The 17,707-nt window shown below is 47.0% G+C and overlaps 7 protein-coding genes across 7 annotated transcripts; 4 read left to right on the top strand and 3 right to left on the bottom strand.

Annotated features, from left to right (window-relative positions):
* Positions 1-169: 169 nt before the first annotated feature.
* I302_103590 (uncharacterized protein) lies at positions 170-5,656 on the top strand (the record flags this gene model as incomplete). Its single annotated transcript, XM_019188957.1, has 14 exons — positions 170-1,177; positions 1,358-1,551; positions 1,645-2,514; positions 2,589-2,704; positions 2,799-2,935; positions 3,019-3,091; positions 3,179-3,676; positions 3,818-4,008; positions 4,114-4,302; positions 4,415-4,735; positions 4,877-5,019; positions 5,089-5,158; positions 5,213-5,269; positions 5,336-5,656. 14 exons carry the CDS (start codon positions 170-172, stop codon positions 5,654-5,656), a joined length of 4,188 nt encoding a protein of 1,395 aa, XP_019048519.1.
* A 462-nt stretch (positions 5,657-6,118) lies between these two features.
* Positions 6,119-7,167, top strand: I302_103589 (ubiquinone biosynthesis protein COQ4, mitochondrial; the record flags this gene model as incomplete). Its single annotated transcript, XM_019188956.1, has 2 exons — positions 6,119-6,475; positions 6,724-7,167. 2 exons carry the CDS (start codon positions 6,119-6,121, stop codon positions 7,165-7,167), a joined length of 801 nt encoding a protein of 266 aa, XP_019048518.1.
* A 408-nt stretch (positions 7,168-7,575) lies between these two features.
* On the bottom strand, positions 7,576-8,322 carry I302_103588 (uncharacterized protein; the record flags this gene model as incomplete). The annotated part of the gene is made up of 1 exon (XM_019188955.1): positions 7,576-8,322. One exon carries the CDS (start codon positions 8,320-8,322, stop codon positions 7,576-7,578), a length of 747 nt encoding a protein of 248 aa, XP_019048517.1.
* Positions 8,323-9,540: 1,218 nt separating this feature from the next.
* Positions 9,541-10,426, top strand: I302_103587 (uncharacterized protein; the record flags this gene model as incomplete). The annotated part of the gene is made up of 4 exons (XM_019188954.1): positions 9,541-9,595; positions 9,680-9,998; positions 10,081-10,195; positions 10,262-10,426. 4 exons carry the CDS (start codon positions 9,541-9,543, stop codon positions 10,424-10,426), a joined length of 654 nt encoding a protein of 217 aa, XP_019048516.1.
* A 2,128-nt stretch (positions 10,427-12,554) lies between these two features.
* I302_103586 (uncharacterized protein) lies at positions 12,555-13,745 on the bottom strand (the record flags this gene model as incomplete). The annotated part of the gene is made up of 5 exons (XM_019188953.1): positions 12,555-12,863; positions 12,919-12,959; positions 13,024-13,108; positions 13,185-13,244; positions 13,317-13,745. 5 exons carry the CDS (start codon positions 13,743-13,745, stop codon positions 12,555-12,557), a joined length of 924 nt encoding a protein of 307 aa, XP_019048515.1.
* A 443-nt stretch (positions 13,746-14,188) lies between these two features.
* On the top strand, positions 14,189-15,368 carry I302_103585 (V-type proton ATPase proteolipid subunit; the record flags this gene model as incomplete). The annotated part of the gene is made up of 6 exons (XM_019188952.1): positions 14,189-14,283; positions 14,564-14,672; positions 14,744-14,780; positions 14,859-15,013; positions 15,188-15,277; positions 15,351-15,368. 6 exons carry the CDS (start codon positions 14,189-14,191, stop codon positions 15,366-15,368), a joined length of 504 nt encoding a protein of 167 aa, XP_019048514.1.
* A 547-nt stretch (positions 15,369-15,915) lies between these two features.
* Positions 15,916-17,387, bottom strand: I302_103584 (adenylate kinase; the record flags this gene model as incomplete). The annotated part of the gene is made up of 5 exons (XM_065869696.1): positions 15,916-16,165; positions 16,360-16,539; positions 16,721-16,928; positions 17,079-17,217; positions 17,328-17,387. The coding sequence occupies 5 exons, from the start codon at positions 17,385-17,387 to the stop codon at positions 15,916-15,918; spliced, it is 837 nt and encodes a 278-aa protein (XP_065725768.1).
* Between the last annotated feature and the right edge of the window lie 320 nt (positions 17,388-17,707).

Here is a 17,707-nt window from a genome sequence, read left to right as displayed (position 1 = left end):
TCGCTCTTGACTCTTTAATTGACCACACCAACCGTCGTCCTCGTCCGTGATACATATATACCCACTACCGCCAGAAGTGTCTCCCGTCAAGGGCTGATCTCGACCTTTTCGCAATTACATCTCAGCTCTATCGCCTGGCCAACCTCGTCCCAAGGGGAGCATCATCACCATGTCGGAAGAATTCAACCTCCAAGAATCCCTCCTATCCCTCTCCGACCTCTCACTGTACCACATCCCCGCGGAGATCGACATCCCCTCCCAGCGCACATCGACCATCGACGAATCCCTCTCCTCAGCAATCGAATCGATAGTACATGACCCAGAATCGATCGTACATTCCCAGCCATCCACATTCGACGTATTCCAATCCATCCTCAAATACTCCGACTCACCAAATATAACAGGACCAATCCTTACCAAACTTTTAGATGTGATATTATCCAGTCTGAGCAACCACTCGAATGCAGTGATTGGGCTGGTGGGATTGCAAGGATTCCAGACGGACGATATAGATGCTCCGATGGTACATAAACAGCCTTTAGAAATGTGGGCATTCCTCTTACAGTGGTTTATCATCTCCGCCGAAAGGGGGGCAGGTAAATCTTCTGATGGGTCAACAACCACAACGACAGGAAAGGGGAAGAAGAAGACCACAGCGAAAAGTTCTTCTTCAACAGGATTCGCATGGGTCGAACAAATCCCTTTTGTTCTATCGACGATTCATAGGGTACTGCGAATCCCCTCAGGAAGGATATGGCGCACAAGTTCAGAGAAGGAATCATTCATCTCATGCTTCTCCAAACCATCATACCAACTAGCAGAGAACGAATTATACCTCAAGAATCAAGAGATCAAGCTGGGGATATACAAGATTATTTGCCTATCGGTTAAATTCCATGGTCATTCGTTCGGAGCGCAGACATCGATTATACAGAATTTAACGTATTTCGAACATTTCTCTGAACCTATGGCTGAACTCTTGTCGATCCTTGAGAAAGAATTTGATTTTACGCAACTCTCCGAGGAAGTGTTACGGGACGTGTCGACAAAGACTTTTGCGCATAATGATGTGAAGGGTCCGAGGAGTTTTAGTAGATTCTTGATTAAGTTGGCGGAACTTTCGCCGAGGGTGGTGGCTAAGCAGATGGCGTTGTTGTTGGGACATTTGGATAGTGATGTGAGTGATGTTTTCGTTTTGGTTATTCAACACAGAATACAAGTTCTTTGTCATCCTTCCCCTGCCTTCGGGTCTTCAACACTCGAATAATTCTCCCCTTTTTCCTTATCCGCCTCTTCGATAGTGTGATCAGGGATTCTTCCAGTAATGTAGACGTGTACTGATATCTTTTTCACGCAGGCGCATCCCATGCGAATGGCCATAGTAGAGATCATTGGTATTCTCATTAGAGACCTATCATTATCGGACGAAGGGGATGAAGAACAGAAAGCGAAGCAGATCAAGAGATACTTCGAACTGCTCATGGAAAGGTTCTTAGATCTGAACAGTTGGGTCAGATGCAAGGTCTTGACGACAATCATCAAGCTATGCGAGTGAGTGTTTACTTTTGACGAATCCCCTCTCTCGCATCAAATCATGATATCTCAATTTCACCTCTACTTTCACTAATCCGTTTAAACTTTCAGCCTCCCCGCCAAATTCCCTAAACAGCGCCACCAAATCACCGAGCTCACCATCCGTACCCTTGAAGACAAGACTTCCTCCGCTCGACGATACGCCATTCAGCTTCTCTGCAAACTCCTCGAGACCCATCCTTTCGGTGCTCTGCATGGTGGTACGCTGAACCTCGGAGAATGGCAAGACCGATACGACAAGATCGCCGCGGAGTTGGATAAAGTCGATGCTGTCGAGTTGGAGAAGGCCAAGCGGGATGTAGGCATGGTCGATGGGGAGGATCAAGATGAATCGCAACACAAAGATGACGAGCAGGAAGAGGAAGAGGCAGAAGAAGTGGAAGAAGACGTAGATGGCGATGGGGAAGGTACGCCTCGAGCAGTGAAGCAAGAACGCAAGAGCAAAAAACCAAGACAATCACAATTGGACATCACCGGTATCCAAGCTGAACAATCCACTTTGGATCCTGAACTGATCCACAAATTACGTCTTACCAAGAAATATTATTCAGACGCTTTGAAATTCATCAACCAGTTAGAAGGGGCTATTCCGACCCTGTCTCAGTTATTGGTATCCACCACCAAAACGGAGGTACTCGAAGCGATGCGGTTTTTCAGAGTGGCATATGAATACGATCTTCAGTCTTATGAAGTCGGGATCAAAACTATGTTACATCTCATCTGGACCAAGGACAACAATTCGACTGTTCCTGCGCCAACTACTACCAATGAAGATGGTACCAATGCTGGTGGGGCGGTAGAAGGGAATACCAAAGGGATAAGAGCGAATTTGATAGATTGTTATAGGAGTTTGTATTTTGATGTTGTGCCTGATCTGACACCCAAACAGCAGGTCAGTAGGATTGCGAAGAATATGATTGAGTGAGTTTGCTTTTCTCCTTGAATGCTCAGTTTCGGATGGGAAGGGATTAAGCTGATGGTGTCTATTTCTGCAGACGAACGTACGGTGCGACCCTCGCTGAGCTGACTTCGTTGGAGGAGTTGATGCGCACTATGATGGCTGAGGGAGGGGTGCATAATGATGTGGTGAATAAGCTATGGCAGGTGTATAGTGAGTTTCCCCCATCCAGACCTTCTGGGCTTTCCAAGTCAAATCGTTAGGATTTATTTTTTATGCTAAAGTGCACTGTTTGTTGCCTGACCAGGTACCGACCAGGAGATCCCCAAAGCTCAGCGTCAAGGTTCGATCATCATTCTTGGGATGTTAGCTCTAGCAAGAAGAGAGGTGGTCACTGAACGGGTCGAGGCGTTGTTGAAGATTGGTTTGGGACATCTGGGGATGGTAAGCTAGACTTTCTCACAGGGACCCGAAATATTTCGATAGCTGATTGTGCTGTTACTTGATTGTGCTGTTACTTGATTTAGCATGATCTCGTCCTGGCCAGATACACTTGTATAGCCTTGCAGAGGTTAGGTGGATCAGCCAAGAAAGTCAAAGGTAAGCATGACTTCCTACATCCATCTCTCGATTGTCGTATCAACCACCAAGGGCTCTCTCAGCTCATATGTTTTACTTTGGATACAGGTTCATTGAGCGATAAAACCATGAGATTACCAATGGATAACCCCATCTTCGTCAAATTACAAGAGATAATTGAACATTCACCTAAATCGCCCCAGTGGTTCAGTATGGCCGAACAAGCTATCAACACGATTTATTTATTGGGTGAACAGCCTGATGCGCTGTGTTCGGAACTCATAAAAGATCTGACTGTCAAAGTATTCGAGAAACCCTCTTCGGGCCAGGATGGTACTTCACCATCCCAGGAGAACAATGAGAGTACCGGTGAAAACGCTCAAGAAGACATGCAAGTGGATGGCGAAGCTACACAGGAAGCTCACAACGAAGCTACACCCCCACCTTCGTCTCAGCAAGAGCAGGAAAGAGGAACGAAAGATCAGATCGGGTCGTTCAAGTTGGCTCAATTGGTATTTGTCGTTGGACATGTGGCTATCAAACATATCGTTTACCTTGAATTGGTGGAGAGGGAGTTTAAGAGGAGGAAGGATGAGACTGCTAAGCGTGAGTCTGACTTACGATCTTCCACTTTACGACAATCAGAGCAATGCTCTATACGCGATCTCAGATGTGAAGAAGAAAAACGACAGATCATGCTCAAGGTGTCATCGCGAGATGCTAATTCTCTTTCTTTGATCATTGCAGAGAAAGCCGCCGCCAAAGCTGCCGAAAAAGATTCAAACGATCTCGATGCCGTAGCTGGAAATGCCGAGGATGATATTGGTGAACTGATTTCTGGGATCAGGGAGAGGGAGCTGTTATTCGGCGATAAGAGCTTGCTAGCTGTGTATGGACCTATGATTGCTGGAATCTGTGCGAGTCCCAAGAGGTACAAGGTGGGTTTCTGCGCTTGTTGTGGTGCACATTCGGAATGTTCTCGTCTTTCAACTCCTGCATGCGAGGTGAGAATGACAAGCTGATGTCTCGTTTTGACCACCTAGAACCCCTCCCTCCGGCAAGCTGCCACTCTGTCACTCACCAAGCTCATGTGTGTTTCTGCGCAATTCTGCGAATCTCACTTGCTGCTCCTCTTCAAGATACTGGAGACTAGTAGAGATCCGGTGGTTAGGAGTAATATCGTCATTGCTTTGGGTGATATTGCGGTCTGCTGGGGAAGTATGATAGATGATGTGAGTTTGCCGTTCATAATTCAACGACTGTCCTTGGTTGTCTACTTCATCCTCACAACCGTGAAAATCCTACTATCGTCAAATACTGATTCAATATACTGTTCGCCCATAGAATTCCGAAAGGCTATACCAGGGTCTATCCGACCCCGACCCAATAGTCAAGAAGAATACCCTAATGGTACTTACCCATCTAATTCTGAATGGAATGATCAAGGTGAAAGGTCAACTAGGAGAAATGGCCAAATGCTTAGAAGATAAAGATAATAGGATTTCCGATCTGGCGAAATTGTTCTTCACTGAACTGTCGACCAAGGACAACGCACTGTATAACAACTTGCAGGATGTTATCAGTCATTTGAGTGTGGGGGCTCATAAGGTTGATGAGGACACTTTTGAGAGGACTATGAGGTTTATTTTCACTTTTATTGAGAAGGTGAGTTTTGGTTTGTTCCTTCTCCGTTTCTCTTGTTGGAGTGGCGAATATTGTGCAAGGTTCTGCTGGACCTAGGAGGTTTTGCGCTAGTTCACCGAAGTGAATGAGTGGAAGCTGACGCTGATTTGTCTCATATTGTAGGACAAGCAAGCTGAATCGATCGTCGAGAAGCTATGTCAACGATTCAGATTAGCCACGGAAGAAAGACAATGGAGAGATATCTCGTTCTGTCTGTCGTTGTTACCTTTCAAATCTGAACGTTCGATGAAGAAACTCATTGAAGGGTGAGTTACAGCTTCTTTGTACTGTCTCACCACACGGACACAGAAGCTGACTATTTACATTCGGAATAGATTACCATTCTACCAAGACAAGCTGCACGAAGAGACTGTGTTTAGACGATTCACCGAGATCCTCGCTAAGGTAAGCTAGCTCCCCTGTTTCTTCCATCAGGCGAAAGCTGACCACGATCGATAGGCACGGGCAAACAAAGCTGCTAACAAACCTGAAACTGAATTGAAGGAGTTCGAAGCTGTAAGTTAGAGTTTAAGGGCTGTCCAATGAGAAGAACGTAGCGTGCTGATCGTACATCCATGGCAGATTCTCACTGAACACCAAGCCAAGGGATTAGAAGATCAAGCATTAGAAGCAGACGTCCTACGAAAGACCAAAGCAGCCAAACGAAGAGCAGCTAAAAGACCCCAGGCTTCAGGAAGGGGTAAGAAAGCAATCACGCCTGATGATGAGGATGATGAGAACGTGGATGAAGAGGAGGCCACTCCTGCTCCGGTTCCGGCTCAGCGATCTACGAGAGGTGCAGGTAAAGCACAGCCGAAGAAGGCACCGCCGCCCAAAGCTAGGAGAGGTGGGAGGAGGAAGGTGGTGGAGAGTGAGGATGAGGATGAAGAGGAGGATGAGTGATTTGGTAGATGGTAGATTATCGGATCTGAGGGACTTTCGCTTATTTGGGATTTGGGTAGAATGATTTGTTGTACACTCGTGAATATGGATATGGTCTAGTCCAAATGGACATGAACCCTCAGGACAGCATGCACATTAATGTTATGGATGCATCTGCGTCCAGAGAGAAATGGGTCAGTTTTATCAAGAGAACCACCACGTGGGGTGAGTGAACTCGTCCCGTCGGAAGTTGTCGATTCCTTCGAAGAATGTCCAAAGACGATGTTGTGATGGTTTGGACAAGACTAATGACATTTACATCTTCATCATAATCCCATCATCGTTCACCGTTAATCGCTCAATGTCATGGAGGCACAGACACAGAACACACTCCCGACAGAACTATTAAGAAAGAACATCAATCCAATCATCGCCTTACAACATTTCATCGGTAATCCACTTGGCATCTCAATCCACCTCACCATGAAACCCTCCCTCCGCCTCCTCGCCCCCACCCAACGACCAATAAACTACCCAGGCCACACCCCCCTCTCCGTCTCCCAGAATGCCCTACTGGCAGTCGGATCGGGCCTAATGGGCGTATGGACCTCCCGAGGCGATCTCGTCGCTTCCCTATCGGAATCGACAGCTTCGACGTTCTTACCCTCCTTGCACCATCGAATGACCCTTCATCCTGAAGGTAGACAGATATTGAAGGATCGACCGGTGATTACTTCTGATACGCTTGTAGGCTTGAGGGACTTGAAGAGAGGGACGCTGGGGAGAGAGTATTGGGAGTGGTTGGATGATGGGAAGTTGGATCCGGATGCGAGGGCACCTGTGAGTGATTCATTTCGAGTGAGGTATGATCAAATATTAAGAGAGAGGATGGTCAGGAATGATGAAGACGTGATTGGAGGCAAGGATTACAGGTCATGTAGACTCCCTTCCATGGAAGGGACACACACTGGAGAATGCGATTTGAGGTATATCACTAGTATCCAAGTTCTTCACTCGCGCTTGGGCGTATGATCGATAGGCCTACATATTACGCGGCTGTGGTTCAGCTAATCAACTTACCATTGCAGGTCCAGTACATAGACTCCCCAACATTAGCCTACACAATGCTCCGCTACCGCCAGACACACGACCTATACCACACCCTCTTTTCACTCCCACCAACCCTGCCGCACGAACTCTCACTAAAAGTATTCGAATTCTCCAACATGTCTCTCCCCGTCGCAGCGCTTTCGTCGACATTTGGCCCATTCCGTTTGAAAAGACGAGAGACATGGTTGAGGGACTGGGTACCATGGGCTCTGCGGGAGGGTAAACAGGGGAAGAGCCTTGTAGGGGTATATTGGGAGAAGAGGTGGGAGCAGGGTACAGGAGAACTGCGGAGAGAATTGGGGGTGAAAAGGAATGATCATGAGGGTGTTGAGGGGAGGTGGGGTGGGTATAGGAAAATAAGGGAGGAGGAGAGGGAGTTGAGGAGGAAGGGGGAATGGATAGACGAGCCGGAGGAATGGTAATCCATCTCGAAATGGATTCTTCCACTGCCATGTGCAGTCATGTACAGTATGTCATGTCCTGATTCGTTTAGACATACTGCAGTAAGCTTGAGTAAATACAATTCACGTCGTCTTGCTCACCAGGTTTCGCAACAGTGATGAACCTGACGTTCAGCAGAGCCATGACGGACTACCAATTCTCATGTGTTTCACACGTTGTCATCCTCCGTGCGGAACGTTGCCGGTTGTTAGTACGTGGGACCACATCCTCTGAAGAACCGACAGAGCGAAGTCTTTCGAAAGCTATCTACCATGTTCTCTCTCAAAACGTAATATACCTTCAAGAATGAGGATACAATTCATAGGTCTGACGTATCTAAACCTCCCAATCGTTCACAGCTAGCGTATTCCGCATCATTTCAATGCAGGCTAATCCAGCTCTCCTGACGGGTCAGTGAGCTCGACCATATGAGTGAATTCTTCTTTGGTGGGTAGGAGGCCGGCTCTATCCGTTTCGCTCAGTCCACTAATGGGATGATTCCTGTTGAGGACGAATTCACACCAGGAATTAACATTTTGCAAAGTACATTCGTCGTAGGTGACTCGGTGCCGCTCGCCCGACTTCGTACTTCCTTCATCCACTGACTGGACTTCAGAAGGAGTTTCAGTATAATGATGGATAGGCTTGGGCGATCGCCAAGTAGCATTCCGGAGATTTGAAACTTGCATCTTAGTGCAGAAGAAGGTGTTTCGTCCACCGTGCGCACTTTGCCACTCTCTCATAGTTCTCTGCGTTGGTTCTGGGATGTCTGTAGGTATATTCAATACAGTTGTACTGCTTGATCCCTCCCATTCGCATGTATCCACCACGGCTGAGTGTTGAGGCATTTGAGGAAAGACGATCCACGAGAGAGAGGGCGGACTGTCACCCACATGCTGGATAAATGTGGGTTTGATACTTCGTATATCTTGATTGCTCCCTGATGGGTCAACGCGTGTACTCAGTTGTGTCCCAAGGATGTAAACTCCCATGGCGCGTAGATCATCCGTCCGACTGATCAACCCAGAACTGGTGATCCGATTATTCTTATCGAAGATCGGAAAGATCTTCCTGTTGCTGGGGCTCGACGTAGATGTCGTGGGGAGATTGTCGCTTTGCAATACCGTTTCTGGCATCCTGAATTAGGTTCGACTGGGTATGTGGACAGCTGAATGATGAATGGTCTATGCACGCATCAAAGATAGGAATGATATGGAATGATACCTGTTAACAGGATCGAAGGACTACTCGGTCTATAAAGAAACTCAGACCCCCATCCTGTTATCGCTGTTTGAAATCTGTCACAGCTAATATTGTATCAAAGGAAAGGACAATGATGTCCTGCTTGATTTAGCTCATGACACACAAACTTGAGAAGGCGAACGATTTGAGTCATCAGTACAATGGTTGACCAGGAACTGAGTCACAGATCAATAGAAAGGGAAGACACTTCTGAAAATGGGAATCAATCTGGCCCCCAAAGCTGCAACCTGAGATTTGACACGAGCGGGATAGGGTGGAAAATCACCGAGGCAGCCAATCCGAATCCGTGTAAAAAGGCAATATTCGAATGTTGTGAGAACCATGATACTGTACATTTCAGGTTTATGGGCAAATGTATACAGTATGCACTGTTGTGGTTGACATGCCACTAACCTGTCCGTGACGCTCTTCACCCCGTTTCACGTTCGGTTTTTCCTGATTGACAGCGGGGTCTAGCTTGATCAAGGAGGCAATTTCATGAAGATGAAACTGTATCTTTTGGCGTCTTCAGTCCGTATCGAACCTCACGGCGTTATCTAAACGCATACGTGAACTGCCCGAGACGCCGACACCGACACGAAAAGCCGCAATTTCGACCGTTACCACGCACTCCGTCGTGCAGAACCGGCGCACGGGGGCACAGAGCTGTAGGGGACAACATCTTATCCATTTGGGGCATGTTACTCAGGCGGGCGATACATTTTAACACAAGCGGAGTATCGTAGCTGTCAACGCCCCTCGACGACGATCTGATCGCTGTACCTGAGATGTAGAAAGTGATCAAACGTTACAGTGCGCGCACAGTTCACCAAGCACAGATCTGGGGCGTGAACCGTCCAGCCAAGCCATCGTATCACAAAAGTGAGATCGCACAATTGCTCACTCAGACTCATGGGGGTATGTATAAAAAGCATAAGTCTTTCTCCTTCTTGACCCCACCTGACGATTGAACCTTTACTTATCCAAATATAGCTACTTTCCTTGACCAGTAAGCAATCCTCTATGATCAACAAGGTGCCGGTTCCATGCACAAAAGCTGACACTGAGAGCATTATCGCAGCACATATACCTTCATTCTATAATCCCTCAAAATGAAATTCACAGTACTTGCTGCCTTGGTCCCACTTCTTGGTGCCCTTTCGACTGGTGAGTTCCGCAAGCCCATCGAACCATCTTAAAGAAGTATCTTGCCGCTTCCTATCAGGCTTGCTGATCTGGTGATTTCGTTAGCCGCTTTCACGCCAGTCAGACTCTCATCACGACAAGCAGGAGGTTTCGACGACCTACCTGCAGCCTGCAACTCCGTGTGTGCCAGTACCCTCGACCTCGCCAACAAATGCCAAGGTGGCACCGCCAGCGAAAATACCAATGCGTGTTTAGAGTTCTGCTCGACAAGTGGTTTCGACGCATACGAGACTTGTGCCAATTGTATCCTAGATAACACTGAGGGTGTCTCGGATGACGATAAAGCCTTGATTGGGTTTGCGCTTGATCAAGCTAGAGAACAATGTCAGGAGATAGTGAATGGTATTAATTCTACGGATTCTTCGTGAGTTTTCAATCCTCTTCATCCTCCTATTATATCTGTCCAAGTGAACGCTCGATGCTGACAGTGGCCCCCTGGGATGCAGAAACTCCACTACCACCGGATCAACTGCGATCTCAGGCTCTTCCACCTCCGCTTCGGTCTCCGCCACGCGAACTCTCGTGAGCCCCACCAGCATCGCTTCAAGCCATGCTTCCAGTGTAAGTCAACCCCTCGTCAATAGAAATGAACTGTCTCTCTGATTGAATCATGTGCCCTGCGTATAGGCCACAGCTGCCGCTTCTTCAGCTGCCTCAGCAGCAGGTTCAGCCTCAGCCTCAGCTTCCGCTGCTGGATCTGGCAACTCCGACTCAGGTGCTTCTGCCAGAACCACCGTTGGTGGGATCGTTGCTTTCATTGGCCTTGCTATGGGTGTTGCCGTGCTCGCTTAAGGGGGTTGGGTTGAAACCGGATTTTTCACGCATTAATGGTCTCTTCTTCATCAATGTTTTGCATCCCCACTTCCTCCCTGTTGAGACTATGGACTTTGATCTCATTCATACTTCAACGCTATTGTCAGTTTTTGTGAATGTGTGTCACGACGATATGAATCCCTTTCTCCTCACTGGTGGCGAACTGCACTATGTCCCTGAGGATATGATGCATATGACTGGTCTTGCAAACATCTCCATGTATGTATGACTCCACAATGCCTTCTCGACGGTACAACCTTTCAAAGGATGCTTCTTGAACTGACATCTGCGTTGCATGTTGAGCTCGTCCACCAGGTATAGGTGCGGCTACGGGTCAGATAATGTGGTCTCATAAGCTACAGGCAAGATAATCCACACAAGGTGCACCAATCCTCCTATACAGATTGTCGAGCACACAACAATCCATCGTCATTTACATCACACTAGCTTACTCGTTTTGAAATGAACGCACGGGACGTCCTTTGATTGCTTTTGATGCGATGGTTTGGTTTAATTAAGATGCCTTGCGCCCACGCTAAGCAAGGGTGGCGGTCGTGGCAATCGATCACAGATAGGGAGGGTGACTCCATTTCCTTTCTTTTGTTAGGCTGTACAAGTATTATACCATCACGCTTGGAATGCCCAAACCGAACTGAGACGAAGTGAGTGTATGCTTGCTTTTGATTCTTGACTATTGATTCTTCTAGCTGATCGAGAATTGATATCCGTCTCCGGTTTTTACTATAGCGCGGCATGCCACTTGCCGTATTTTATTGAGGTTTGAGGGGACTTAGGAAGAGCTTTGATCGTACATTTTGAAAAATCAATTCGGCAAATCTATGTATACCCCTTAGCGTGTTACATTCGTCTTCGCACAAGTTGATCCGCCAAATCAACATAACATCGCAAAAAGCAATGACACGCTGGACTTGGAAACCTTGATCGCGATAATGATATACCGCTAGCCTACCGAAGTTTGGATCAGCACGACACCGAACAGCAATCAAAGTTTGGGCGTAAATTCAACACTGCTTTCCCCGAGCAACATCAACTTATCATCAACTTCGATCCGTTCAGATCGGCCCCACTATCGCCATCACCATCACCCATGATTGATGAATGACAGTCAACAGTTAGTCACTCACTGCCAAGATCTGAAAATGAGAAATGAGGGCGTAAAGCTAGTACCATCAAGATCAAGAGATAAAGGCGTGTTTCGTGTTTTGATGGAGATAAGCGAGTTTCGTTTGATTAAGTATAGTATAGTATGTACAAACTGCACTGTCTCACTTAAGTTGTAGACTGAGATGTCGTTATTGTATACACTGAGTATGGAGTATCGAAGCGAATAAAGGTCAAGCTTCTTATGCTTCTAGGTCTGTATGAACCCATCAGAGATATCGCTACTTCGCCTCGGAGGCGACATCAGCCTTCACCTATAAAATGGATGGACAGACATGTAGATTGCAGAGCGGACACTTTCGGTCCTTGGACGTTTCAAGGGACTTGACTGTGCTTGTAGCTTTGTTCCTCACAATTCACAAATCTAGTCCGACAAAGTTGGAAAAACAACAAGAAATCGGACAAAAATGATAGTCCACCTAACCTCACCGGTAAATTCCATATGGCGAGTCCTCCCCTCCCCCCATCTCCCAATTCGGCGGAAGAACCACTGAACACGGCTGTTCTTTCTATGTAGCGGTTTCTCCGACCCGAATTGTACCTGCCCCCCCAACATGCCCATGCAAGAACCTCCAATCATGCTCCCAACAATGCTGCTATCGGATCCCGAAAGGTCTGAGCGATAGATCATACCATGAAGCAATGGCTGCGAGAGGGTACACGCCACAGGTGTCGGGGCAGGCGGTGTATCCACCTGCGCCTGTTGGTGGATATGGTGGGATGGCGACGGAAAGGGAAGGATGCTGTGGTTGTTTGGTCATGTAATGCCAAAGGATTGAAAAGGGAGGTGGCAGTAAAAAGTAGCTCGAAGCTTAAGTGATTGCGTACAACATTTGTGATGCATGTCTTAATGTGTATCATCATAACTCGTAGCAAGTTCGTCAATCATCATGCCAGGGGTGCAAATACCTATAAAACGAGAGTACTATGTACCCGTTTCAACATCCACAACCTTCTCTTTCACCTTGGCAGCCTTCCTTACACCCCTAGGGACAAAGGTCAGACTACTTTCCATTTTGGACGTGAGATCATCCATATCAATTTCTGGGATTTTCTTTGCTACTCCATTGTCGTTTGGTGGAGTATCATGATTGATGGACGTTGATTGATCGGTCCTGTCGCTTGCTTCGTGGATATAAATCGCAGATGGCACATGGGTGGATGCGGAAGGCGGATCACGTCGCGGTCTGATGAGACTCATGGCCAGACCATCTTCCTGAACAATAGCGTTGATCTGTAGTATGATTTCAGCTCCCTGCGTTTGCGCAACCTGTTAAGACAGCACTCACACCGTGGTTCGTTATGCTGAAGAAGTAGTCTGGGGGATATTCTAAGAAACGACGAGTCGATCAGCCAACGTGATTTGATGATTTGATCAGATGTATTCTATTCACTGTGCTTGTCTATCATATGCCTTCTTCTCTTCTTCGGGTTGATGAATTTCTTGCCGCAGTGAGCTGAATCAAGAAAACATTCGAACTGAGAAGGAAATCAGAAGGTTAGCTGTTCAATTCCTATCCAATGATTTCCTTAGCTGAATATAGTGAAGACTTACAATCTTCTTCCCATTCTCTTTCTTCTGTCTAGATATCGGATCATGTACTTCGATATGATGCTATATCAACCTTGAACATCAGAATAAGTTATCTCTATCTCCCTCGATCGCTTAGTAAGAGATAAGACTTACAAGTTCCAACAGCCTCTTATCAGGGAACACCTTCAAACACTCCTTCATCCTCTTCCCCTTACTCATCCGTCCACCAATAAATCCCTCAGGCAACTCTATCCCTCCACTTCCATTCCTCTCGGGCGAGGTGATCTCCCTATCTCGTATAGGTACGTGACATATCCAATTATGGAATGTCCCTTGATGTCTATCCAATTCTTCTTGAGTGGAATATGAAGTCAAAGTACCAGGTTGAGAGCATGTGGGAGGTAAGACGCATAGGAAGGGTTTCGAGCTTGAGCTTGTACCCGATGAAGGACCTTTGTGGTATTTCGGTGGAGGGGGTGACGGGGTTGCGTAGGACTGTTCGCCTATAGAGGAAGTTGTGGAAGACGACGAAGAGGAGGACAGGGATCTAGCTCTTTTCAGACGAGCTGTTGAGGTGTCCATGGTTGTTGATACTTGACATTGTTGTTCGTGTATATGAAAGAGAGGCAAACCTTTGTGTTTCAAGCGTGTTTTGATGGTAGTCGACGAGTGGACCACCTCCATCTTGACCAAGTGCCACATCGAAGTATATCTCCGAAATGCCGATTGGGTGGGAGTAGGAGTGGGATGATGCACTTTTGGATGTCATCGGCTTAGGGCGTTGTAGCTTAGGTGTCATTCACGTTCCATTCAATGCATCTACATCTCGACCTCATCGTCTTGGATACCTCCATCGTCCACTGAGCTCATCGCATTCATTCAGGTAGGTCGCAATTCAGCTACTCCGGAAATCATCACCAACCCCGCCACCATCTCTTCCACGCATTGTCACGGCATCTCCACCCCATCGCCATCTCGCTGACCTTTCCAACTGTACTCTAGCCTAACCCCATCAATCCATCAAAATGTCCACCGTCGCCGAGCTCTGTCCAGTCTACGCTCCCTTCTTCGGAGCTATGGGATGTACTTCCGCCATTGTATTCACCTGTATCGGTGCTGCGTGAGTGTTTTGATATCATATGGTCTGAGCAATGGGAACGGTGTAGGGAGATGTACCTTTGTTCTTGGCGGCAGGTCACTTTCATCTGGTATTAGCCTGGATCTATCACCCGGTGATAGAAGACGATCAACACAATATGACAAATCATAAGTACGATCAAATGGAGATACAGGAGAAGAAGCTCGACCTCTCCTACTTGTCTCCCATTTTCCCGATCTGATCTCTTCGTTGCCGCCCAAATGATTAATCAACCAATACTGATCCATCATTCACATTATAGATACGGTACCGCCAAATCAGGTGTCGGTATCTCCGCCATGGCCGTCCTCCGACCCGATCTCATGATGAAATGTGCCATTCCCGTCGTTATGGCTGGTATTATTGGTATTGTAAGTGATCTTTCACCTCCACGTGGACCGGACCGTACGATCTGGCCCCGAGCTAATCCGCAATGATGTAGTACGGTCTCGTCGTATCTGTGTTGATCTCCGGTAACCGTGAGTCCATCTCAGCTATGACCCTTTACAGAATGGGGATAGCTGATAGGTCTGTCTGTGGTTTGGTATAATGATCAGTCGCCTCCCCCATGCCTTTGTACACCGGTTTCATCCAACTCGGTGCTGGTCTTTCGGTCGGTCTCGCCGGTTTGGCCGCTGGGTTCGCCATTGGTATTGTCGGTGATGCCGGTGTGAGAGGTACTGCCCAACAACCCCGATTGTTCGTTGGTATGGTAAGTGCGATTTGCTCTGATTGACATACCGTTCGGCTGTAGAGTAAGGACGATGGAGATTCGCTCTTGTTGATGAAGTGACCTCACTGGATCATCGCGATCTCCCATCTCGTGACCGAGACTGGATCGACCAAAATATCGAATGTTTGCTAATGTACTATACGTATACAATAGATCCTTATCCTCATTTTCGCCGAAGTATTGGGTCTTTACGGTTTGATTGTCGCTTTGATCCTCAACACCAACTCTACCGTTGATTACACTGTGAGTGAATTTCCCACCATTTCGTCATGTCGTACAGACTCAGTGATTGACGTTATGTCCTATTCTAATCCAGTGCTCAATCGCCCAATAAGTCAACATATGATCACAAAACTCAATCGACCAATCTTCACGTATAACCCATCCCTATCCTCCTCAATATACGATGTATCCCTTGACCAACCCTAAAATACCAATCCTACCCCAAGACCCTGCTACCCCTTCTAGATATATTCTGTTGTGTCCGAACCCGAGTCAGTTGAAAAGTCAAATACAAGAGTTTTGAGGATGCAATTATGATTGAACAGACAGTACGAGTAGTCGCAAATGCATTTTTCTTCTTCCTACAAGATCTTGCGCCCTGTTCAGACTGTGTTGTGAACGACCTCTCTTGTGCATCCATATAAACCGATCGTAATTAGCTCGACAGAAACTGCGATGATCCACATCCGATCTTCCAGTCTCATGCGAATACATATGAAGATCGGTTAGGTGATTTTGTATTGTCAGTCCAGTTATCAATGCTGAATGTTCAATGTCCGATGATCATGAATTTATGCATTGCTTTACTATTTCAACTATTATCTCCGCATCTTTCCGTCTTTCAGATCTAGATCATCCCTCATCTTTTTATACCCCATCTACTCCCTAACCATCTTCCCCTCCCTAGTCCCCTCCAGGATCTTCCCAATAGAAGCCCAAACCAACTTTGGTGATTGAGCAGCATCCACAGGAGTCCATACCCCGGTACCCTTGTAGTATTCTACGACAGGTCCAGTTTGGGCGTGGTAGGTTGATAATCTCTTTTTGAGAGTTTCGACGTTATCGTCTGATCTTTGGATAAGAGGTTCGCCGGTTTGGTCGTCTGTCATTGGCTTTTTGGGGGGTTGACTATGGGTGGGTGGGTGGGCGAGAATATTTATGTGATTGAAGATTCAATTATAGGGTATGAGAGTGGTGCACGGGGATATGAACACAAGACGTTATATAGTAAAGAGGTACATCAGAGAGAGAAATAAAGGACACAGCACAATCCTGGATCAGCCACTTTGACTTATCCAATTCAACCGACACAACACTCACACTCCTTGTGGTAACTTCGTCCAGAAGCGGGGTGCACCAATCTACCTGTGATTCTTGAGATCAACAGAGCGTCGGGGATCTTGAGTTCAATGGCGTGATCGATGGCTTGCTTGGAGTCTTTCAGCATGGCGTCGAGCTTGGATGCTTGGGGGACAGTTCGGGGGAACCCGTCGAGGATGAATCTACATAGCAACTTGAGCGTCAGCGAGAGTTGCGGTAATTTGATCATAGTAGGTTGCGCGAGAAGTGGAATGCGTATCGATATTTGACGATGGTATCGATGATATCTCTCCTCTGAATTCTCTTCTTCTCTGTTCACAACATGGCACCTTCGCGTTACCAGCCATGGTAGACCCAACTCACCCATTCTTACACTCGGCATTCTCGCTCAACTCCTTCTTGATCATCCCAATCATGATTTCGTCAGAGACCAAACCACCTTGATCCATGATCTTCTTGGCTGCTTTACCCAACTCGGTCTGCTTGGCAACCTGAGATCTGAGCATGTCACCGGTGGCCAAGTGGCAGATACAGTATTTGCCTGAGATGTTGGGAGCCTGGGTTCCTTTTCCTGTGGGCGAAGAGTCATTGTTAGGACGATAGAGAAAGAAAGTGTATTTGAAGGTTGGATAGTTGGATAGTGAGAGTAGGAATAACAATTGAGAGGAGAGATTCTCGTCAGCTCTGTGAATGCTGAGATAGAGGGGAAGATATGACCCACCAGCACCGGGAGGACCGATCAATACCATCCTAGGGGCATCTTTGGGACCACCCAACCCTACAGCGGATTTGGCAGTGTCCACGGCTGACGAGAGGGTAGAGGTGGTTTTGTTCTCGAGTTGGTGGATCTTGTCTTGAAGCTGTGTTTATACCAATTCGGTTCGATGGGAATCACAAAAGGAGACAAGGGACAAAGAGAGACAAATATCAGTTAGCTCATGGCTCAGTCTTGATACAGCGAACAACCCACTTGAGATACCAAGGTCTTGAGGTAATCTACCTCTGAGCCTGAACCAGCAGCTGAAGCCATTTTGACGATATGATGGGATACGAGACGATCTAGTTGATCTAAAGAGGGGGTATATATGAGTATATATTATACTTTTTGTTTTGGTTATTTACTTTGGACACATACGAGGGAAAATCAGAAAGATGCTTGTTCGTGTTGCTGTCTACCACCGAACAACGCCGTTCCCCAATGATGGGTGTATTTACCGGAAGGGATGCCACTCGACGGAGTTAAATCACATTCCGACGTCATTCCCTATTGGGTTCACCACGTGCAATAAGAGGTGAGTTGTTGACGCGACTATTCTTTTCCTCCTTATTTTTTGATTACGTAGTTGATAC

Source organism: Kwoniella bestiolae, chromosome 2 (genome assembly GCF_000512585.2).
Source record: "Kwoniella bestiolae CBS 10118 chromosome 2, complete sequence".
Lineage (NCBI taxonomy): Eukaryota > Fungi > Basidiomycota > Tremellomycetes > Tremellales > Cryptococcaceae > Kwoniella > Kwoniella bestiolae.
This window is presented reverse-complemented; position numbering and strand designations above follow the sequence as displayed.